Genomic DNA, 22711 nt, shown 5'->3' on the forward strand with positions numbered 1-22711 from the left:
AAATCCATCCTGGAGTTTCCGCCCTTTCCTCCTTGCTTGGGGCCAGAGAACAAGAGGATCATCCCTGCTGCAGGGCTGCTGGCTCTAGTGCCCTGAGGTAGGCACTTGTGGATCACTTCTCCTTTGCCCTGCCCAGCTATCCTGGTGCTTTTCTCATCTAGGGGGAGGGTGCTGCCCAGGCGGGGATTCTTAGTTAAAGAGGGAGATTAGCAAGAGCTGAAGAGGTGCTGTGACACTCAGGCACCACAGGTGCCCTCTCCTTGTCCTCAGAAGGACCCACAGGGACAAAACCAGAATGAATCTCTTGCTTCCTGCTGCAGTTGTCCCCAAGTGCCCAGAAGACCACTTGGCTTACCACCAGGAGGGCCCCTGCCCATAAAGTCCTGGGCAGGGGGTGAGGTCCCTGACTTCCTCCCAGCCACACGGCCACACACAGGGTCCAGCCCTACCACTTGGCTCCTTGTTGCTTCCTCCTCTTGAAAGCCCTTCTCCTTCTCTGCCTCACCACCTTCTACTCATCCATGAAGGGACCCTTAAAAACCCTTCCTTCAGGAAGCCCTCCCTGTATCACCCAAGGTTCCTTGGGGGCTCTGGTCTCTGAACTCTCCAGGAAGCCCTCCTGGCCCCAACACCCACATCTTCTGATGTATTTCACATGAAGTGGTGGGAGCTCCCGGACTGGCTCAGGGGGTCTAAGGGGCCTGTGCTCTGAGTGGGATGGTTCCCTGGCTGCTGCCCTGTGGCCAGAGGGTGGGCTAACCGTGGTTGGGGCTCCTTACCGGTTCTGCCTGCCTGGGGGATGAGGCTCTGCTCTGGATGCTCCCGTGGAATGGGCCCCAGGATAGGCCCTCAGCAAGGCTGCGTCGAGCCCGCACACACCTCTGCCCATCTTGCAGGACCTGCTCCAGCTCGTCTGTGGGGAGAGACATCAGAGGTGTGAGGAGCGCCAGCCATGGTGACCGCCCAGCCCTGCTGCCTGCCCAGGTCCAGCCTACCTCTGCGGCCTCAGCCCCCCAGAAGCAGTCAGGGGGCTGCAGGGCAGAGGAGGGAGTACTGCCCTGTGGGCTAGGCCTGAGTTACAGGGATGTTGGCTGGTGCCTGCTTCAGGGGCCCGGCCAGCCCCTGTGGCAAGACCTTTCCTGGAGACAATGGGCTGCAGAGAGAGGACAATGAGGGGTGCCTTCAGCTGGATTTGAGCAGGCAGGTGCATTGCTTGGGGTGTACGGCTGCTCTGTCAGGGACATGTGTGGCCTTGGAACTAGAGCCACTGTATCAGGAACATCTGTGACCCTCATGCAGCCCAGGGTGGCATGGGCAATGCACCCAGGATGCATGCATGGAGCCAAGCCACCCCTGCTGTCTACACCGGGATTGGGCACAGAGCAGAGGATGATGATGATGAGACCCACTGCCATCCCATCGCACTGTCCTCCCAGCCCCTTCCCATGGGCTGAATCCCCGAATCTGCACAGCTGGCTTGTGAGGGCAGCTGTGGAAATGCTGGGTCTTGGTTTCTTCATCTATAAGATGGGATCCCAATACTTCCTACCTCCTTGGGTGGTACGAGGATTGAATGAGTTAATCCACCTAGCATGTTTAGCACAGTGCCTGGTCGGGCATCGGAGGCACACAGCCAGGGCCTCAGCAAAGCCAGAATCTGCACCTGGGTGGTGCTGAGATCAGTTCCATTTACTCCCTGATGATGAGAGGTGACCCCAGAATGTGCTGCTCCCACACCATCGTGCACTCTCTGGAAAATCTGGACCCTGACTCTTGCTGAGGTCCTTGGCTAGCCATGGCCTCTCTCATGGCCTGTCTCCTAGCTGAGGCTGTAAGGCTCCCAGGGGCCTGAGGTTCCCTGTGCCATGAGAAGGGCCACCCTCTCTGGGCTCTGCCAGCTTGTGTGGTGTTGGCCATGACTCCATAGCATGGCTAGAGGAGTGGCATCCACTGTAGAGCCAGGATTCCATTACGTTTCCACAGACAGATGGACCTCAGCTGTGAGGCCCTACAGTGGTCATTAACACGGGGTGGGAACTTGGATTTGGACAGGGTCTACACTCAGGCTCCCAGGTTCAGCCCAGGCTTGCCACACGTTCCATATGCCCTGTGTGGTAGAATGAATGGTGGCCCCCAAGAGATATTTCCACCGGAACCTGTGATTGTGCCCTACTTAGAAAAAGGGTCTTTGTAGATATAATCAAGTTAGGATCTCAAGATGAGACTATTATGGATCATCCAATGGGCCCTAAATCAATGAAGAATCTATAATAATCAAAGCATAATATGCTACTTAGACTGGACGTCCTTCCAGACAAAGGCGGGGCTGCGAGGGTGGGACCCGGGTGCCTGCCAGTGGCTGGAGGGAAGGCTGGGTCCCCGGTGGCGGAGTGAAGCCGGTGCCGGCAGCTGGGGGAAGGAAGGTCTACTCTTGCATGAATTTTGTGCATCAGGTCTCTAGTGTTCTTATAAGAGACACAGGAAAAAGACACAGAAGAGAGACTCGAGGAAAAAGACAGTGTGAAGACAGGCAGAGATGGAGTGATGTGGCCAGGAGGAAGCTGCGCCTGGGCCCCAGGAGCTGGGAGAAGCAAGAAGGACCCTCTCCTGGAGCCTCTATAGCAGTGGTTCTCAACCTTCTGGCCCTTTAAATACAGTTCCTCATGTTGTGACCCCCAACCATAAAATTATTTTCGTTGCTACTTCATAACTGTAATTTTGCTACTGTTATGAATCGTAATGTAAATATCTGATATGCAGGATGGTCTTAGGCGACCCCTGTGAAAGGGTCGTTTGACCCCCAAAGGGGTCGCGACCCACAGGTTGAGAACCGCTGCTCTAGAGGGAGCGAGGCCCTGTTAACACGTGGATTTGGGATTTCTGGCTCCAGAACTGTGAGAGAATAAATTTCTGATGTTTTAAGCCACCAAGGTTGTACAAATTTATCAGCTGTACAAATTCTGCCCTGGGAGAATCACACCTGCATTTACCCCTGTCCCTGCCTCAGTGTCCTCATCGGACAAGGGGATGGTGGTGGCCATGCCCTCAGATGGCAGCCTCGCCTCCCTAGGCTGCACAACCTCTGCTCAGAAGGCCAGGCCACCTTAGGCCTCAGGTGCCATACAGGCTGCCTGGGTCCACGAAGGCCTCACGTGGCCTGGCCTGGTCCCCGAGCAAGCGCTGCTGTGGCGGCCCCACTTCCTGGAGCCCCGATTGGGCAGGCTGTGGCCTTAATGGGCCCGATTATCAGATAACTGCCGGCCTAATGGCAGAGATAACGTGTAAATATGCCAGGAGGCCTGGCTAAAACGTTCTAACTGGGTCCTTGTCTTCCCCAGGGCAGATAAGGTGGCAGGAGACCAGGGCGAGGCCGAGGAGGCCGGCGCCCCTTTATCTGCCCCGCAATGAGGGGGGGCAGTGGGTGGCTCTGTCACTTTGTGGCCTTCCCACAAGGGTCTGAGCCTTCTGCCAACCCACCTAGGATGCCTGGGTGGGTGAGTGAGGGAGAGATGGGGGAATGAAGAGGCGGTCTAGAGATGAGCTCACTGGGCACTCATTTGTCCATCCATGCGTTTGTCCGTAGGGAGCCAACCATGGGCTGAGTCTGTGCACTGCCCACTTAGGGCAGTGGGATCCAGAGAGAAGCATCCAGAATCCTAGTGCAATGGCTTACCCCTATCCTGACAACCAGATACGCAATAAGCCCCACAGGGGTTGGCCCACACTTGGACCTCTTAACAGGGTTGCCCACTTGCTCCTCTGGGCACTAGTTCTCCTGCTGGGGCCATAGACAGGACAGGCACAGTGGCCATGACTCCCTGTTTTCACATATTTTCTTTTCTGTGTGCAGAATGTTGGTAGGAGTCATTCCTGGCCTTGTTGGAACCCCATGAGGAGACAACACCTTCCAATCTGGGGCTGGTGCCCACCTTCCCGTGGGAGGAGGAATCAGAATTCAACTCAGTCTTCCCATGTGTGGGCCAAGACATGGGGACACGGAGTGGGAGGAAGGCAGCTGGCTCAGGTCACTCCCTGAGCAACAGAAAGAGTGGGGCAGCCCCAGACCTCCCAGTCTGCCCCTGCTTGTCCTACCTGTGGGGACCCATGATCCCTTTCTGGAGCCTTGGCTCTGGCTTGCCCCCCACCTGCCCACACAGGCACCCACAGGCAAACGGCCATGCTCCCTAATCGGAGCCCCACGGCTGGCGGGCCGAGTCTCCCAGATAAGAGCGGCTCTCCACGGCAGCGGTTCCATCTCCTGGGTATCATGCATTGCCAGAGAGGGCTGGCTCCTGATAAAGGCGGCTGTTCTGCAGGCCTGGGGACAGAACCCACCAGCCAGGGCTTGCTGGGGGCTGGTCAAGGCCTGGGAAAGGTGGAGAGGCCGGGGGACGAAGGGACTTGGGCTGGGGATTGGCAATGGTCATATGACAACCCACCTCCCTGGTCCAGGGGAAGCCATTTCAGGCGCCCCCCTGTGGGTGGATGCAGGGCCTTGGCAGGTGCCCGGCTTGGTGAGGGGAACATGGCTGGATTTAAGCCCCAGCTTACCCAGGACTCTTGTGCAGAGTACAGCCTGTGCAGCTGTCCATGGTGACCCTAGTGATGTTCATCACCTGTCTGATCAGATAACCTATTTCCAGCTTCCAGTTCCTGCCCAAACACTCCCATGGCAAACGGGGTCAAGCAAGTGTCAAAGCCCAGCTAGCACCTAGCAGAGACCCTTTCCCAACCAGAACTAAAATTGCATCAGAGAAGTGGGGGTGGGTAGGACCACTTACTCCTGGCAGACTGGGTATCTCATGAGGGCTCAGTTCAAGGCTGAGAATGAGTGGAAGCAGAAATTAGCGAGGGCGAGGGGCTCAGGGGTGGGGATGCGGAGCTAGGGGTGACAGCTGACAGGGAGAGTGACAGGCAGGAAGATGCAGTTATTTTTAAACAGCCTCGGTAAGAGCTGGAGGACCCAGACAGCGGTAGCCGTGCAGATGGCCAGTTCTCAACCGCACTGATAGGAAACCCAGGGCCCAGGGAGGCCCAGGAGCACCCAAGCCACACTGCGAGCTCAGGCTAAAGGGGGGGACGAACCCAGGTCTCTGGACTCATGGCTTAGTGCTTACTCAGTCACAGAACCCCAGGTGGGCACGTGGGACAAGGGCAAAGAAGGTACACAGTAAATAGGTGGGATTTGAATTAGATACCAGCCATGGTCATGGCGAGGCCTCAATACCCTTTTCTGGGCCGAAGCAGGGGATAGAGAAAACAGGATAGGGAGGCTGTTGGAGAGGAGGTGGGGGGTACAGTGGGCCAGCTCTGAGCTCTCCTGTCCAGTGGCTGACTTCCTGCTCTGTCCTCAGTTTTTTTCCATTTGCAGATGGCCTCCTCAGGGCGGTGGGGCAGGCCCTGCTGCCTGGGTGGCTCCCCCACCCCCATGGGGTCAGGCCATCACTATAGGCACAGCATCAGGACAAAGACTAATTTATTCTGGCAAACAACCCCACACATGTTATTTCCAGAACAAACATGCAGCACAGGATTCAATTTCACCCCCAAGCATCTGTGAGGAACCAGAAGAGAAAATTCAGTTTTTGCATATTTATATGATTTACACGTCTATTTAGGTCTCAAAACCCTCCAATGGCATCCCAAGGGGATAGTGAAGGGAGCAGGGCTGAGTGTTGCCACCCAGGCCAGGTGAGGACCCACTCTTGGGAGCCTGGTGGAGGGAGTGGCTGAGTGAGAGACTTGGGGCTGGAATCAACAGGCTGGGGCCAGGGCCTGCCTCTGCTCACCCCTTGCTGAGCCTCAGTTTACCTACTGGGTTGGTGGCTGTGTAAGTAGACGGCACTGCTTTCCTCCCCTGGGATCCCAGGCGCCCTGAGGCCCAGCCCAGGACTGCCGCTGAGTTGCTGCTCTCAGCCTTGCCCCCAGCTCTGCCCACCCTGGAGCCGGTGGTGACCTCCCTCAATACCGTGAACAACAAGCCAGTGAGAAGGTTCCACTCTTCCCACTTCATCCTGCCAAGGAGGCCCAGAGAACCTGAGCAACTCCCTCAGAGTTGCACAGCAGGTGCCCACCCAGACCAGCCTGAGCTCCTTTCTGTCAGAAGATCCAGGGCTCCAACTTGGAACTTCTGGCTCCAGAGCCCACTGTGCCCAGCCTCCCAGGCCTCAGTTTCCCTGAGCAAAGGCTTTGGCAGGCTGGTTTGCAGCTCTGACTTGGGGCGGCTCTGTAGGCTTGCTGGAGTGTCCACGAGCTTGGGGGCTGCTGCCTCGTGTACCTGCCGGCTGGCTCCTCCTTTATGCTAATGGCTGGTGGACTCCAGAGCACAGAGTCCAACCATTGGGCATTCTCTGCCCTGAATGGTGGGCTGTGGGATCAGCATGTGAGTGCTCACTTTGGGGTCACTGCCAGCACCCACTTATCTAATCAGCCCCATCACTCCCACCCGGCCTCGCCCTGTGTGGCTCCTGTGGGCCAGCTGGCCCTGGCTTTGCTGGGGAGTGGCCCTATCTCAGGGATCATGCTGTTTGCCTTTGATAAAAGTCATAGAAAAGAGAGAGAAAAAGGAGCAAGAGGGAGAGAGGGAGGGAGAGGGCCAGAGGGGGGAAATTCCAGGGTAAGCAGGCCCCCTGCCTTCCTTGGGGTTCTAAAAGTTTTCCTGGGTGTGGGCCCAGAGTGGGGCTGGCTTGGAGATTGTGTGGGCCCTGAAAGTGTATGTTTCCAACACATCCTGTACCAACATGGAAACCAGACCCAGACAGGGCAAGAGACTCTTTAAGGTCACACAGCAGATTATGGCTGTCTCCTCTGTTGGCTGGCACAAGCTCTCTGGCAATGTTATGTCCTGCAGACCTGTTCACTCACACACCTGCTCAGCACCTCCCACTACAGACACACCTCAATGCCCCCGCCCCCCATGATCTGGGACACTGGGGACTGTGTCCATTTTACTGAGGGTGATGTGACTTGTCCAAGGTCACCAGCTCTAAAATCCAGCCCCTTTTCTGTCCTCAATTCAACCCTCCTGGCCGGGAAAGCCATGAGCTGGATGGTAGTTGAAGCTCTAGAAGGACAGAAAGAAGGACAAAGAGTGGAGGCTGAGTGGCTCCTCCTCTAGCCCCATGTGGCCATCACCATCTAGTGTCTGTCTTCTCTGCAGCGTTAGCAATTGACCTTGGTTCTAGAACAGCGGTTCTCAACCTGTGGGTCGCGACCCCTTTGGGGGTCGAACGACTCTTTCACAGGGGTCGCCTAAGACCATCGGAAAACACATATATAATTACATATTGTTTACAGTAGCAAAATTACAGTTATGAAGTAGCAACGAAAATAATTTTATGGTTGGGGGTCACCACAACATGAGGAACTGTATTAAAGGGTCGCGGCATTAGGAAGGTTGAGAACCACTGTTCTAGAACCTGTGCTTGTATCCTGCTACTGCCATCTCCCAGCGGACAGGTCACGCCCCTCCCGGCACCGTTTCCTCTTGTGTGAGATGGGTATAAGAGCACCTTAATTGCAGGGTGAAATGACATAATGAATATGGTACATGAGTGACGGGGTCTGCACCGTCAGTGCTCGATGAGCATTCACAGAAGCGCGGCCTGCAAGCAGGCAGTGGGGTCCAGCTGGGCCAAGCTGCAGTCCCTGCATATTCTTGGCCAGGCTCTCTTCCCTTCTGCTCTGTGCCCACTGGGAGGGGAAGGTTTGTTCTGCATGGATGCTGTGGCCCTGCTCCTCCTGTATGACCTGGCTGGAAGGGGGCAAATCTGGGCCTGGGCAGAAATGGCAGGGGAAGGCTAATCCCCATCAGCTTCTTGGAATATCCCACCAGCTGGGCCTTATCCTGTTGGCCCCTGTTCTTGCTTCCCATTTAAAGATGGGGCAACAAGGCCCAGAGGAGGCGGAGCCTGGCTCAGGGTTCCCATGTGGAACTGGGAACAGGCTGAGACAGATCCTTGCCCTGGGGCATGAGGAGGGCTGTGGGGTGAGGTCACAGTGCACTATGGACGGCCAGCTGTTCCCAGGAGGCCCACCCTTGCTGCCAGTTCTCCCCTAGGCCTGCACATCTGCAGGAGCTATGCAGCATTTCCCATTTGGGCTGGTTTCTCCAGGCTTGGGGCAGTAGCAAGACTCCCAGCTGGGACTGCTGACAGGCTTGCTGCTAACCTTTTCATACCTTCCAGGGCACAAAAAAGGCTGTTATGCCCACCCAGCCTGGGCCTCAGGACCTGCAGACCCAGAGCTATAGGTCGACAGCCAGCCCACCTGAATGTCACATCAGGAAACAAAAAGGAGCAGAGCTTGATTCAGCCCTGGCTCTGTCACCAGTGGCCACAGCACCTATGGATAGATCCTGCCCCATCTGAAGACCTCCAGGTCCCATCTATGAATTATGGGGACACAGTGTTGAGAGGACATAGCTAAAAGAGCCTTTGGGGAAAAGCAGTGGGGTCTCTTTCTCCTGCTCTCTGCCAGCCCAAGGAAGTGAGGCTTGGGGAGGTTGAGGGATTGTCCAAGCTCATATGGCCAGCAAGTAGCACAGACAGTCAATCAAGCCCAGATCCTTCTGACCCCAAATACATGACCCTAACCCAGGCAGTGTGCCCTCATGCCAGTGAATCTGGCACATCACATGGCTGGCACCATGTAGGCCTGCAGCACACGCCCACCCCCATTTCACAGGTGGCAGCAACTGAGCTGAGAGGGGAGTAAACGATACTGATGCGCAGGCCGTGTGCACAGGCCACACCCCCAGTATTGAGGCTCTGTCCCAGGCTATCCCAGGACCCCAGCCCCATGGCAGCTGGCACGGCCAAGATGGAGGGAATAATCTGACATGTGTTGCTGCAGAGGGAGGCAATGGTGACGGGAGTGAGGAAGCTTTGGAAGCAAAGCCACCTGGAGCCTCAGTAGATCAGTGGCTCATGGCCCAGATGAGGGTTTCCATCCTGCCTCTGGCCTGGGCATCCCCACAGAGCTCCTCAGAGGGCCTGGACCACCACAGGAAGGCCAGGGTCTGGGAGATGGTGCCAGAGGAGCCGGGGACTGTGAGCTGAGGACGTGAATATAAACAGAGGCCCCTCCCCACAAAACAACAAAAACGGGGGCCTGTTGCCATCATTTAAAAATAAAAGCACATACAATCTAGGACCTCTGGCCTCATAGGGGATATAGGATGCCCTGGCAGAGCCAGGAGCCATTTGAGCTCAATGCCGGCTGTTGCCCCTCAGACAGTGACCGGCTCCCCTGAGATGATGCCTCAACCCCTACCCTTACCCCTATTCTGGCCACAGACCACAGGGCCACACTTCCATCAGATCATTTCTGTGCTATTTAACGCTATGGAGTGCCCAGCACTGGAGATGTGGATGAGACTATGACCAAGACCAATGCCCACTTCACTGATAGAGAACATTCCTGGGAACCGCCCAACTCCCCCGCACAGGGCCTCCTGGGTGTCCCCCACCTGGTCCCACCATCACCTGGGGAAGTCTCCTGCTTCTCTGCCCACTGTGGCCCCTGCTGGCCTTTGGGCATGGTTATGGGTGCCCAGCCTCTGCTAGCACCCAGCCACCCTAGTGCTCAGGCTAGTACAGTGTGCAGAGCCCGAGTCCTCCCTGGAGGGGGTTTCCCTCTCATCCCAGGTCAGAGCTTTTCAAAAGGCTTCAAGCCCAGAACCTTCCTTCTTAAGCAGTTTCCCACAGATCCTATGCTCACAGTAGCTGGTTGCAGGGGCAAGATGGACCCTGAGGCCTCATCTTGACCTTCTCCTGGGGGGACACACCTGCCAGGAGAACCACGGCATTCTGCCCAGGCCACTGCACCTGCCCGAGACTCTCTTTCCACGGGACCTGGGCTGAATGCCCGCCCACTGGGCAAAGCGTCATCTCTAGAATAGCCCTCTCTTGAACCGCCCTCTCCTGTCAAGCTCTGCACAGCGGCTGGACAAGGTGAGGTGGGTTGAGACGAGGCAGAGCCGGCAGGTGACGTTACTGGGAACTAACGGCAGAGGGGGCTGGCAGGACGACACTGGCCGGCTCAATGTGGGCCAGTGGGTGCAGGCACAGTGACTGGGGGAGGGGAGCGCTCCAGGGCCTCGGTGCCCAATTACCTTGTGCACGAGCAGGGGTGATGCCCTAGGTCACCAACCCCAGCACTGCAGAGTTGACCCTTATATTTTATTAACTCTGTCTCTCCACTAGAAAGCTAGCCCCTTGGGCTGGGGTTGCCAACAGCTCTGTCCTGATGGCCCCAATACTGCTGGGGACCTAGGGAGTGTCCATGTCTAGAGGACAGTGGAAGGAGGCGGAACTGGAGCTGGACCTTCCAGTCTAATCAACAAGCATAGGCCTGGGAGATGGGGCAGCTGGTCCTGCTGAGCATGAGAGGGGCCCCGTGCTGGCCTGTCCTCTGCTTCTGTTCTCATCTCCCAGCATTTCACCGCCTGACCCTGGGGAGGGCCTAGCTGCTCTGGGCTTCCTCAGAGGGATGGCCTCCGGCTGCCCACCCACAAAGAGGTGGTGGGGCAAGGAGGGGGACTGCTGAGACCGGAGTCCACCATGGAGCAGCCTGCCAGCCAGCCAGGTGAGGGACAAGCAGGGAGAGCAGCCTCAGGTGCTGGAGCCCCTGGCCCTGCCCCCACCCTGCCGCCAGCTGGTGCCTGTGAACTTCTCTTCCTATCACTGGAACATCACTGGGGATTATTGATTTTTTGATACAGAACAACAGCCCATCTTTATCGGGCTGAACCCTGGCCCCGGCTAATGGTGGAGCTGGGACCGCCTGGAAACAGCCAGAGAGCAGGGTGGGGCCCCATCGCTCACCTGGAACCTGTAGGGGCCCTTCACCACTATCAGGCCCAGAGACCTATCCTGGTGAGGGGGTGGCCCTAGGGAAAGGGGTGTCTGTGGGGCCGCGATTTGGCAAGGCCTTGGCTGTCATCTTGACTGGGCCCCAGGTGGGTAGGAAGGGCTGCAGGGGGGCCACACTCGGAAAGAAGTGCCCTTTCCGAGGCCCTGTCGGCAGCTCAGAGTCTTAGGGGAGGGTGTGGTGGGTAACTGCCCAGAGATCTGGCTCCTTGGAGTGGGATGTGTCTCAGATACTCTGCCCCCTCCAGGCACAGCCAAGAGGATCAGCCTGACTGGCAGGAGCAGCCATGGGGTAGGCAGCGGCCTGAGACTCCTTAGGGGCCGTGTGCCGGACCCAGGGCGCTGCCCTGCCTTCGCTGTTTTCCTTTCTGCTCCTCACTTTGGATGGAGCCTCCCCTCAGCCCCATGGAGCCTAAGAACCACAGCTTCCTGGGTGCCTCCAAGCTCCAGGACTCATGGCCTCTCCCGCCTCCTTAAAAACCTAACCGTCCTGGTCCTTGGGCCTCAGTCTTCTCACCGGCGAAGTGGGCAGAGGAAGCCCCTCTGGCCCCTGGCCCTGGTACTTGGTCTTAGGAGACCCTGAGGCCTGAGCACTGGGGTCGGGGTCCCTGGCTTTCCGGGCCCTGCCTCGTCCTGTAGGCAGGCTGGAAGCAGGATGTGTGATAAGGTAAAGAAAATACCTCCTGTGCAAATAGCTTATCTGGCCCCTATCAGCCTGGGCGTCCTGGCCCCTGGCCCCTGTTTTTCCAGAGGCCGACACCACAGAGAGGGCCCTTCCTTCTTTCCAGCCTCCGGCTCACCGCCTCTCAGCCCCCAGCCTGGCCAGTCCACTCTGCTCCCTGAGCTAGGCTGGCACATGGTCCTCACAGGACCCCCTGTCTCTTCCGTAAATGTGTAGGGGGTGGGGTGGGCGTGAGGGTGAGTGAGAGTCTGGGCAGAGGCTGGTGGTCACAAGGGTGAAGGGAAGGCCCGCTGCCACTGCTGAGCCCCTCGCCTTGTCCTGCCGGGGGTGGGGGTGGGGCAGCAGTGGGCACCGAGCCAACACACTGGAGAATATCATGACACGACCACTGCCTATGTAGGGTGAGCCCTGCAGGGACTACAAAGGCCCTTCCAGAAAAGGCAGCAGTCCCTGAGCACCAAGCACCTCCCATCTGCTCTGCCCACAAAGGAGGTGCTTACACATGGGGAGGGAGGCTGAGGTCTATAGGGAGGGCTCTGGCTTGCCCACACCCCACGGCTCTAACTGGGGCACTGGCCCCCTGCCCCAGGGTCCCCTAGGGACACCCCAGCACGAGGCCGAGTCCCGGGAATTGTTAAAGCCCCATCTTGTGAAAGCTGTGGTGTTTACTGCACTATGTAAAGCCAGCAGACACCTGCTTTCCTGGTACTGATCAACTCGGTCCTCAGACTCCCCCCCCCCCCCCCCCCCCCCTCCCAGTGCCATAGGGACTGGTATTATCCCCTGTATAGACCAGGAGACTGGGGATCAGAGAGGACCTGGCCATAGAGTGAGGCAGGTGACTGAGTTCACACCAAGGCCCCAGACCCTGTCCAATGCTATGTCCTTCTTCATGCCCTTGGCGGCGGGGGGGGGGGGGGGGGGGGGGGGGGGGCGGGGAGAACAATAGAACAATGACTAGCACAAGGCAGGGCTGGGGTAGAGAGGCAAGGAGGTTTGGAGTACAGAGAGCCTTGCCCTGTACACAGCAGGCACAAGTTGGTCCCCACCCCAGACATAGCTGAGCCTCTGCTCAGGAACTCTTGGGGCTCCCCACTGGGCCCATCCAGCTGAGCCCATAGCCAGGCTCCACCAGGGTTCCCTGTCTGGGGGCACGGTGCTTGCTCTCACCTCCACTCCTTACTCCTGCCAAGATGATTCCGTGTGCCCTCTGAGACCCAGCAAGGTCGTGGGGTGGGACAGGTAGAATTTCGGCAGGACCAGGAAAGGTCAGGGACCGGGGAAGGGGATGGGTGCTGTTGGGACTGCCCCATGTCAGCCCCAGATCTGCTTGTTGTCCTGCCTTGGCCTTCAGCACTGGGCACATCTGACCCACTGTGTGCATGTAGGGAAATGCACACACTGGCCAAGCAGTGGGGATGTCTGTGCAGGATTTGCTTCTTTTAGAATAATTTCTCCCCCTTCTTGTAGAAATTCTGCAGGCCAGCAACAAATAAATAAATAAATAAAATAAGCAGCTCGCTATCTTCAACATGGTGTGATGGCTATCCTCGCTACCCTATGCCTGTCCACACTGAGATTATTTTTCTGGGATAAATTCCTAGAAGCTGAACTGCTGAGTCAAGGCAAGACCATCACAGCACCGTGCAGGACCCGACCTGGGCACCCGGGTGTGTGAGTGCTTTTCTGGGAAGGGGGCAGGGCTCCAGAGTCCACTGCACCCAGCAGCTCCAGCAGCACAGGGAGTCTTGGTGACAGACAGGAACACTGAGGCTCAGCTGAAGGAACAACCCAGGAGGCCAAGGGGCACTGGGACAGCCCAGATGGGTGTCTGGGCCAAGCCCTTCCCAGGGCCCACTGCCGAGGGCGCTCAGGGGTCCTGTGAGGGATGGGGCTGAGGATGGTGGGACGCAGGAGTCTGTCTGGGGGGGCAAAGGCGGGTTTCGATAGGGAGGGGGGAGAGGGTGAGGCAGGCAGAGCCCCCTCCCCACCTCGACACATAATAAGCCCCGCAGATAGCATCGCGCCTCATTTCAGGCCCTGCTCGGCCCTTTCGGGCAGGATATGACCAGCCCTCGAGCCGATGGCGGCCCCTTTGTCCCATCTCCCGGGATTGATCTTATCTGCGACGTCCACCGCTGCCGTAATGGAAAAACACAGCGAGGAAATCAAAAGTTACGCACAGAGATAGAGGAGTAATAAATAAATAAATAAGGAGCCCCGCTCATCTGGCAGGGGGCGGGGCTCTCTGAGAACAAAGTGTTAAATCACACGGGGGAGGGCAAGTGGGCGGGCTGGCAGGCCTGTGGGGTCAGTGGGGGCCTGGTTCCCATCCTGGGTCTGAGAGAGACACTGCAGCTTGTCCAGCCTCAGTTTCCTTCTGTCAAGTGGGTGTGGTTAAAGAGCCCACTCCTGGGACTGAGGATGATCTCGTGACAAATGGTGCCTGGCACGAGGGCAGTGCTGCCTATGCCTGACAGCAGGTGGCCTCTGTCTCTCTCCTAGGCAATGAGAGCCAGCTGGTACAGGGGAGGGAACTGCCTGCTGGTGACCCTGACTCGCCCCCGCTGAGGCTACATGACTCCAGGGAGAGTCTGACACCATGTCCTGGGGACCACAGCCCCGGGACTGCACAGCCCTGGGCATGCTTGGAGAGAGCCACCACGTGCACATGCTGCCTTCCTGGCATCTCCAGACAGCCTGAACATCCTGTCCTCCCCCCGGAGGAGCAGCTAGAGGAGGGACCCAAAGGCCCCCAGTGAGACAGGTGACAGTTGGAAGCCAGGTCTGCCCTGGTGCCTTGTGGGAGTCATGCCAGCAAGGGGTAATGGGACAGTAACATTACTGGTGACAGGGACAGTGCTAGTGATAGTGAGAGTACCTATATGAGTACGTGTTAGTGACAGCAATAGTGCTAGCAACAGCAGCAGTCACCGTGACAGTACTAGTCCCAACAACAGTGACAGTGCTAGGAAGAGTGGCAGTGTGAGCACTGGTGCCAGGAGGAGGGACCGTGCCAGCACTAGCATTGGCACTGACAAAGGAACAGCAATAGTCGTGCCAGTAATGGCCATCCCTGCCATCCCTAGGGGTCCTCTGCGTGCATCTGGGGCCATTTGACCAGGAGGCTCAGAGAAGTGAGCACCATGCCCAGGCTGTGGTGGTCTGATTTTGGGCCCTGGAGGAGGGCAGGGAGGGAAACTTCTGGAAGAGGTAGCCAAGGCTCCAGAGGCTCCCCAGGGGTGGGGGCGGTGGGGGGGTGGGGGCAGGCGGACCCGCACCATAGTGATGCTTGGGAGGGGCAGGCCAGGCAAAGGCTGATGCTTAGACACACAGCTAACCGGCTGGGTGGGCTGGCTGAGGCAGGAAGCCGGCGGGAGGGCGGAGGAGGAAGCCGGGCTTGATTAGCACCCGCGGCCGAGATAGGCTGCCCTGGCCACAGATAGGCGCTCCCGGAAGGCCGGTGAGGTCAGCGGGCAGCATGGGCAGGCAGCCAGGCCTGGGCCCCCCTCAGACGCGGGGACAGCCCAGGACCTGGGCCATAGCTACCCTCTTCACTGAGTCCCTTGTTGCTCACTCACCCTCCACCCACACAGTGTCCGCACCCTCTGAGGAGGGGCCCTGGGAGTCCCTGAGAACCAGCTGGCGCTGGGTCAGGAGAGGGTGGGCTGGGGCCTCTCTCTGGGAGGTGGACTTCAGGCTCAGCTCTCTCAATCATCCAGTCCTGGCACTGGGGCAGCCGCCTAACCTCTCTGGGCTTCAGTTTCCACCTCTGAGGAAGTCCGGCATCTGACACCAAATTTTAGTCTCAGCTTTTTCATGGGTCTTCCATGTTCACCCTGAACTCCTACAGTCCTTTCCCCACATGGGAACCAGCCCAGCCATCAGCCCTTGCCCCCTCCTGCTCTGTCCTTGTCTCCCCCGCAGGTCCCCCTGCATGCAGGATCTCTGCACGCTGTGCTCTGTGGGGCAGTTTCCCTGGGATCCACTGAGCTCTCTGTGCAAACTTCTGAGCTCACCCCAGCCCCTAACCACCCTCTATTCCTGTCCGCATTCCCTGCTTGGCCTGCGCCCCTTGATGACTGCTCTCCGTGCTACTGGCTGCGGCTCTTAGAGGGCAGTGGCTGGTCTGTTTTGTTCATGCTACACCCCCAGTGTCTACAACAGGGGCTGACACACAGTAGGCACTCAATAAATAAAAGTAGTGAGTGAGAGAATGGGGATAAGCTCCTATGGAAGAGTTGGATGGGAGTCTCACCAAAGAGCTGCCCACTGATAGCCTGCCCCTCCCAGATGTTCTGACCACCCCCCAAATCTGTGACCCCAAGGCCCAGGTGCCTTTGTTGCGGGCAGAGGTTGGAGTCAGGACGGGCCAAGGAGCAGCTGCCTGGCAGGGCTGATGTGGGTGCCAGGTGGTCAGCTCCTCTGCATGAGGAACTGCTGAACACAGTGAGGGGACTACCCAGGGCTAAGGGGGGTCAACAGCCTGGACATAGGGGGAGCCATAGCCATCTCTGTGCTTCAGCACCCCAGTTAGGGGCCATGGGCTCATAGTCCCACCTCAGCCCTGTCCTGGGGGTTCCACCCACGGGGCCTTGCTCAGAGAGGTGGGCAGTTCTGAGTTTTGGTGGTGGACGCAGGCTAAGGGTTCAGGCCCTACCCTGGTTTGGGGACCGATGCTCTGGGGAGGGGTCATGGAAAGAGCTTGGGGTCTGGGGTGGTGCGCAGCCTAGGTATCCATCAGCCAGCCAGTCACCCTCAGCTTGTGTTGGCCAAAGCCTGTGACCTCTGAACTCCGTTTCCAAGACAACCATTACAGATAGGGCTCCCATGCTCTGAGCTCGCCTCCTCACCCCTGCACTCACTCCAGACCCAGTTGAGAGCACTCCTGCCTTAGGGCTTCTGCCTGCACTGTGCTCTCCACCTGGTATACTGTCCCCCGACAGCAGCTGGTTCCCCTCACTCTTCTGGTCTTTGCTCAAACATGGGGTCAGCAACACCTACTCTGGCTACCCAATTCAGAATGGCTCCCCTTCTTTCTTTTATTAATTGCTCCCCCTTGAACACATGACATTTTTACTTCCTTATTATTTAGTCTCTGTCTCCCTGTCAGCTCCCTGGGCACCTGGGCTCTGTCGGCACCGAGCATGAGCTTAGTACACAAGTGTTTGTTGAGTGAATAAACTACCGCCTTCCCTTCCCTTGCCCACTCCTGGGTTGAGATCCCATGCTGCTCCTGTTCGATGGACTCTGCTGGCACCTGCAGCGTGTCTGGCCCCCGTAGGTGCTCAGGAAACACCTGGGAAGAAAGGATGGCCGACTGCGGGGACACACAGACTGCTCCCCAGGATTTCGCTCCATCTCCCTGAGTCTCAATCTGCTCAGCTATGAAGTGGGAGGTCGGGGCTATGTAGAGCCCACTAGGTGATCCTAGGGAACATGTGACTCTGGGCACCTGGTGTGCACCCCCTTCCCTGGGATTTCCAGAAAGACCCAGCCGCTGGATCTGGTCTCTGGAGCTGACTCCAGCTTGACCCCTGACATCAGCCATCATCCCCCTCCACGGCCCTCCCCTATCTGTTAATCTAAGACAAATAGGCCTATCAGGCTGCAATGCCAGGCCCGGTGATAAAGCAAAATAGCTGAAATGATTTTTCCCACCCACACATGCCGAGCTGGCGGGAGGGGACTTGTGGCCGGGCAGTATCAGCCCATCTCCTGGGCTGTCCATCAGGACAGGCCGTCCTGCCTCAGCCGCCTGCCCGCCCACTGCCCGATAACAAACCTTGAGGTTTGCATAGAAACTCCAGGCAACAAGATTAGTCAGCCGAGCGCGGCCCAGATAGTCAGCCCTACGCCCTCGCTCACTCTCCAGGGTGAGGTTTCCCAGCTTCCAGCAGGACCCCTGGGTCCCTGCGGGTGGGGGAACCAGGCTCCAAACCCCCCTCCCCCCCAGCAGGAAATGGCTGACAGATGCCTCCTCCAGCCCCTCACAGCAGCCGCTTCCCAACCTATTCTCCATATGGCAGCTGAACAAACGGCCCACTTAAAACCCTGCAGCCCCCCATTTTATAGCCAAGAAAATGGAGGCGTCTCCCCACAGTCCATGGCATTGAGCCCATGCATGCCCCATCCTACCTCTCCCCACTCCCACTCTAGCCTCTAATGCCTGAGCCACACCCACACTTCAAACCTCAGGACCCGGGCATGCTAGCTCCTCACTTGAACACTCCAGCTCAGCCCAGGGGGTTCATTAGCCCCACTCCAATTTGTCCTTTAGGCCTTGGCCTGGGGGTTAGGGCTCTGACCACTTGGCTGTTCCCTCTGCCGACCTGCAGTGTTGTGGGAACATGGCCAGCCTACGCATCACTCTCTCCAGGGCTGGAGATGGAGCTGGGGACAAAGAAGGTGACACTGGTGTTTGGGCCATTGGATTTATTTTTTAAACAGTGGTCACCAGGAAAGAGCTCCAGGTCTTGAAAATTGATGGGTAAAGGTGACCTCACTCCTGGGGCCCTGATCACACAGCCAGGGATGGAGGGGTGGAGGCAGGGCACTGAAATAAAGCCTAGAGATACCTCCTAGCAAACAGGCACAGCCTCTCAGATGCCAGCTCCCTGCCCACTGTGAGCTGGATGACCTTGGCATGCCACTGCGTCCTGCCAGGCCTCAGTTTCCCTAACTGTAACGTGGTTCTCACCAGGTCCTGAGCACACATGCGGCCACGCCGTACTCCACATTCCTTCTCTTGGCCGGTGTGGGTCCTCGTCCCCCCTCCAAGCCCCTCTCTCTCGAAACTGGGCTGCCCCAGACAGGGGTTTTGAGGCCCAGGAAAGCCCATCTCAGTCTCAGCTCTAGGAAACCCCAGCCCACTCCCCCACCACACGCCCTGGCTTTTGGGGGAGCAGAACCAACCCACCCCTGGAGTCAGAGGTGACAGACTATGGCCCTGTGGGGACTGTTTGCTCCATGCGTGTCTCAGTTGCTGCCCAGTCTGGGGCTCAGGGCAGGTTGCTGCTCAGTGTTGATGAGTGAAAAGTGGTGGCAGGTGGTCCCCAGCTCTGTGCCCCCGTCCCTTCCGGCTCCAGCTCAACCACGTCCTACCCAGTGCCAGCCTGTGCCCTCGTGATAAAGCCAGGCTGTGGTCCAGCAATCAGTTTCGCACAGGAGGCTGCCCACTGCCCACAGGCCTCTCGCCTGTCAGTGGTCCTCTCACCTTGTATCCTGGTCCCCACCCTCCCAAGGCTCTGCCCAATTGGCTTTATTGGTAAACAGTGGTCACCAGGAAAGAACTCCAGGCCCTGAGACCTTATGGGGGAAAGGGACCCTGCTCCTAGGGCCCTGATCACACAGGCAGGCCACAGGCTGGGTGCCCTGACCACCGCCCCTGGCCACCACCTTCCTTCCTGCGCCTGTGAAGCCCAGGCTGTCCTCATGGTCACTTGATGTCCCCGGGCTGGTGGGGAGCCCTAGAGGCCTCCTGGGTTCCCCTCCTGCTCCCCAGTGAGTACAGCACCCTCGGTGATCAGCCCTGTGCTCAGCATCCAGGGCATCTGGTCACACTGCCTCCAAACAGGCGGCTGGAGAGCTAGACCGAGACTGTGCTCTTTGGAGTCCCCTCTGTGCTGGGCAGAGGGTGGGAGGGGAGGGAGGGTGGGAGGTCAGAGGAGTGAAGCTTTCTCTGGCCACCCCAGGGGGGGCAAGTCACCCTCCCTCTGCTGGCTGAGGGGCTACTTGGTGGGATGGGACCTTAGGGGACTACCAAGGGGAGGGGACCCCAAACACTACAGCCGCTCCCTTCATCAGTCTCCTCGTGATCTGCCAGGCAGGCCAAGGCCATGCTGACTGCCATTAGTCAGAAGCCTGGACAGAACCATGAGGTAGGTGTCAGGCCCAGGACCCCCACACAGATGGGACCCTCAGGACTCTCAGTCCTAATGGGGGTGCTTGTCTGTCTGACCTGCTTTTTCCCGATGTTAAGTGGAGAGGTGGAGGGGAACGAGGGTAGTGGGAGGTGTAGACACAGGACACAGAGCGGGAGTGGGACATGGGGTGGGTGGAGCCATCCCCCGAGGAGCAGAGAGCACTGGGCCAGCAGAGCAAAGGCAGTGGCAGCTGCCCTTCCGGACAGGATTTGGGGATTATAGATTATAGCTCATGGCCATTTGCATATCAGAATTTTAAACAGTCAGCCCCTCTAGCAAACAAGGTCATTTCAAAGATAAAACTCCTGAGCTCTCTCCCTTCCTGTTGCCTGCCCCCTTCCCTTTGAGCTGGGATGAAGGCTCAGCTCTCACCCCAACCTCCTCTCCTTTGGGGCCTGACCCTACCCACCTGGTCACTCCCCATTCCTCCTGCCCTCCTCAGGCCCTAGGGCCTCTTTGCTGGGCTTTGATGCTACCTCTGAGCCTTTGCATGGGCTGTGTCCTCGCCTGGCACCCTCCCCTCCCACGCTCTCAGCCCCCTCCCCTGTCGGGCCCTTCAGGGTCACACACTCCCCAGGACTGCTCATTTCCCCAACACAGTTCAAGCTGGTGCTGCTTGAGCCCCGTGAGGTGAACGTCTCTGGCACAGCCAGCATTCCTCCAGCGCACCTCTGCCCTGGCCCTCACGCACCCCTGGGGGCTCAGAGAGGAGGTGACATCCGATGTCACTGCAGAGCTGGACCTCAAACCCAGCCTGGGCCTGGGCTCTGACAGACAGCAGATCTGGCTCTGGTGCAGTGGGGGCGTCTTGGGTGAGGGGTGGGCAATGGCATCTGTGGGGCCAAGACGGAAACCACCCACAGGGGAGGGAAAGGGGCTTCTCCCTGCTCCACGGGTGCACAGCTTGGCTGGCCCCAGGAGTGGAGTTCGGGTTGGGCCAGACCGTGGCTTCTCCCTGTAGAACGGCCTATTCTCCCAGTCCCAGAGGAGCCCAGGCGGCTGGGGCAAGATGACAGCCCTCAGCGTGACGCCGAGGCGAGGTGCTCACCGCACCAGGCATGGCGCTCTCCTCACAGCTCCCTCAAGGGGCCGGCACTCTCCTCAGCTCTGTCGGACACACGAGGAAACTGAGTCCCAGAGGACAAGCGGCCTGCATGTGCGTGCATGCTCCCTGAAGACTGTGCTCACAGCAGTTTGGACCCAGGCCAGGCAGGCTGACTTGGGCCTGTGCTCCTGCTCACAGGACCGCTTGAGCGGCCCACTTGAAGCAGTAACACCTGGGAACCAAGCCACCAGCAGCTGACAGTTCAGACCTTCAAAAAATGAAAACAAACACCTGAACAGCTCCCCAGCCTGGCTTTGGCGCTCTGGAGTCACCGGGTCTCAGCCAGTGGTAGAAGGAAGCGAGGGTAATGCGGCCTGGAGACGACGGGGTGGGAGAGTAGAGATGGTCACCAGCGGGCCCCGGGCCCCGCACTCCAGTGCTTACAGAGCCCTTGCTCATCCAGGACCTCACTGTATATGCAGTGTGTGTGGAGGGCCTCCTGGGAGGAGAGGCCTCCCTTCTGCCCAGCGCCATGTGGGTGTCTCCTGGAGGTTCTTTTGGCCATCTGCTTGGGCCCTGACCACTGGAGGCAGGGCAACTGCGCTGCACCCACTGTGCAGCTGCAGAGAGGGACACTGAGGCCCGGCCTCTCTCTTGGACCGCTGCCGCCTGGGTCCTGACCAGCAGATGGCAGCCAGAAAGGTGAGAGAGGGCAGCCAGAATGGGCTGCAGCATGTATGCTGAACTCTGGGTCCTGTGAGGTGACTAGCTCCCACCCTCATGCAGGCCAGATGGGAAACTGAGGCTTGGGCCCAGGCACTGGCCCAAGGCCAGGCAGTGTACGGTGCACTGTGGTCCAAGCCGCCACCCCCATCCCAGAGGGGATAGATGGATGGTGCCCCCAAGCCTGCTTCATGAACTGCTGGTGAGGATGGGGGCTGTATTTTTCCTCACACATGGGGTTTGGAATAGACATGCCTGGTTCGATGAGCACCTCATCTCGGCTTCACGCTGAGGGCTGTTATGTTGCCCTGGCCGCCTGGGTTCCTCTGGGACTGGGAGAATAGGCAGGGATAAAAAAAAAAAAAAAACAAACAGGGAGAGAAAAGAGAGACAGAGAGGGAGATGCTCACACATGACAGGCAGAGGGGCTCAGAGGGACAGAGAACAAGACAGAGGGCCTTAAACTTGCAAAGAGTGCCAGGACTTGCAGATGAAGGTGGCCAGGCACTGGCTGCACCATACCCTGCAGGCGGTCAGTGCTGGGCAATGCCCTCGGGGACACCAACCCAGCTGGGCCCCGATGAAGCCCTGCCTCCCCATTGCTGGCACGGGTGGCCCCTGTGAGATAAGAGCCCACTGGGCCTCTCTGGCTTCCCTGGGCGGGCGATAAGTGTGGCCTGCTTGGGGTCTGATAGGGGGCAGCCACCGCGGCGGTTGGCCAGCGGCCACTTATCAGCCCATCGCTGCCTATTTCATATCTGTGGGAGCTGATAGGGCCCCCAAGGATGCAAATAGTGTAGGAAGCTCCTGGGTGTACCCCGGCCCTGGCCGGGGTCAGGTTCTGATCTCTAGGGGCTTATGCTTCTATGTGAAATGGATGATGATATTACCCTGCAGGGTGGACAGCATCGCGTGGGTGATCACGCAAGCTGGAGCTCACAAACCCGTAGCTGACTCTGGAGCCAGGTGGTGGGTCCACACCCAGCGCTGCCACTTCGCAGCTGGTGACCTTGGACAATCCCCTTGGTCACTCGGTGCTCCTCTGCTCCGGCGAAGACTTCCCTGACCCCCCCATCAAGGTGAGGCCCTCACCATGTACCTTCTTCCCACTGGTCGGTCATGAACCTCACTTGTATTATTACGCCCGAGTGTGTGCACACACACATTCTGTCACGTAACAGGTGTTCAATAAATACTTGCTGCATCGCGCATGTGCCTGGCATGAGTACAGTCTCCCATCCTTCCAGTCACCAGGGACCGCGCCCTGCCTCCTCCTCCCCAGCTCCCACTGACAGCCCTCCATGGCAAGTGGTCCCTGCGCCTGGAGATGCAGCCCTGCCAAGTCCTCCCACAGTCACCCCGTGTCCCTGAACCAAAGAACCACCGAGACAACCAACCGACATTCTTCCTTCTCTTCACGAATGAGTGGAACTGGGCGGGCGGGGGGTGGGGGGGTGGGGGGTGG

At 58.4% G+C, this 22711-nt stretch overlaps 1 protein-coding gene across 3 annotated transcripts in view; it reads right to left on the reverse strand.

Annotated features, from left to right (window-relative positions):
* Window positions 1-22711, reverse strand: part of ZFPM1 (zinc finger protein, FOG family member 1) — a 72189-nt gene that overhangs the window by 16683 nt on the left and 32795 nt on the right. For all 3 annotated transcript variants that reach the window (XM_070397728.1, XM_070397727.1, XM_070397729.1), the window contains exon 4: window positions 780-913. In XM_070397728.1, coding sequence (XP_070253829.1) covers window positions 780-913 — 134 coding nt within the window. The remainder of the gene's footprint in view (window positions 1-779; window positions 914-22711) is intronic.

This window comes from Myotis yumanensis, unplaced genomic scaffold, assembly GCF_028538775.1.
Source record: "Myotis yumanensis isolate MYYU_CA2020_CCGP unplaced genomic scaffold, mMyoYum1.0.hap1 SCAF_18, whole genome shotgun sequence".
Taxonomy (NCBI): Eukaryota; Metazoa; Chordata; class Mammalia; order Chiroptera; family Vespertilionidae; genus Myotis; species Myotis yumanensis.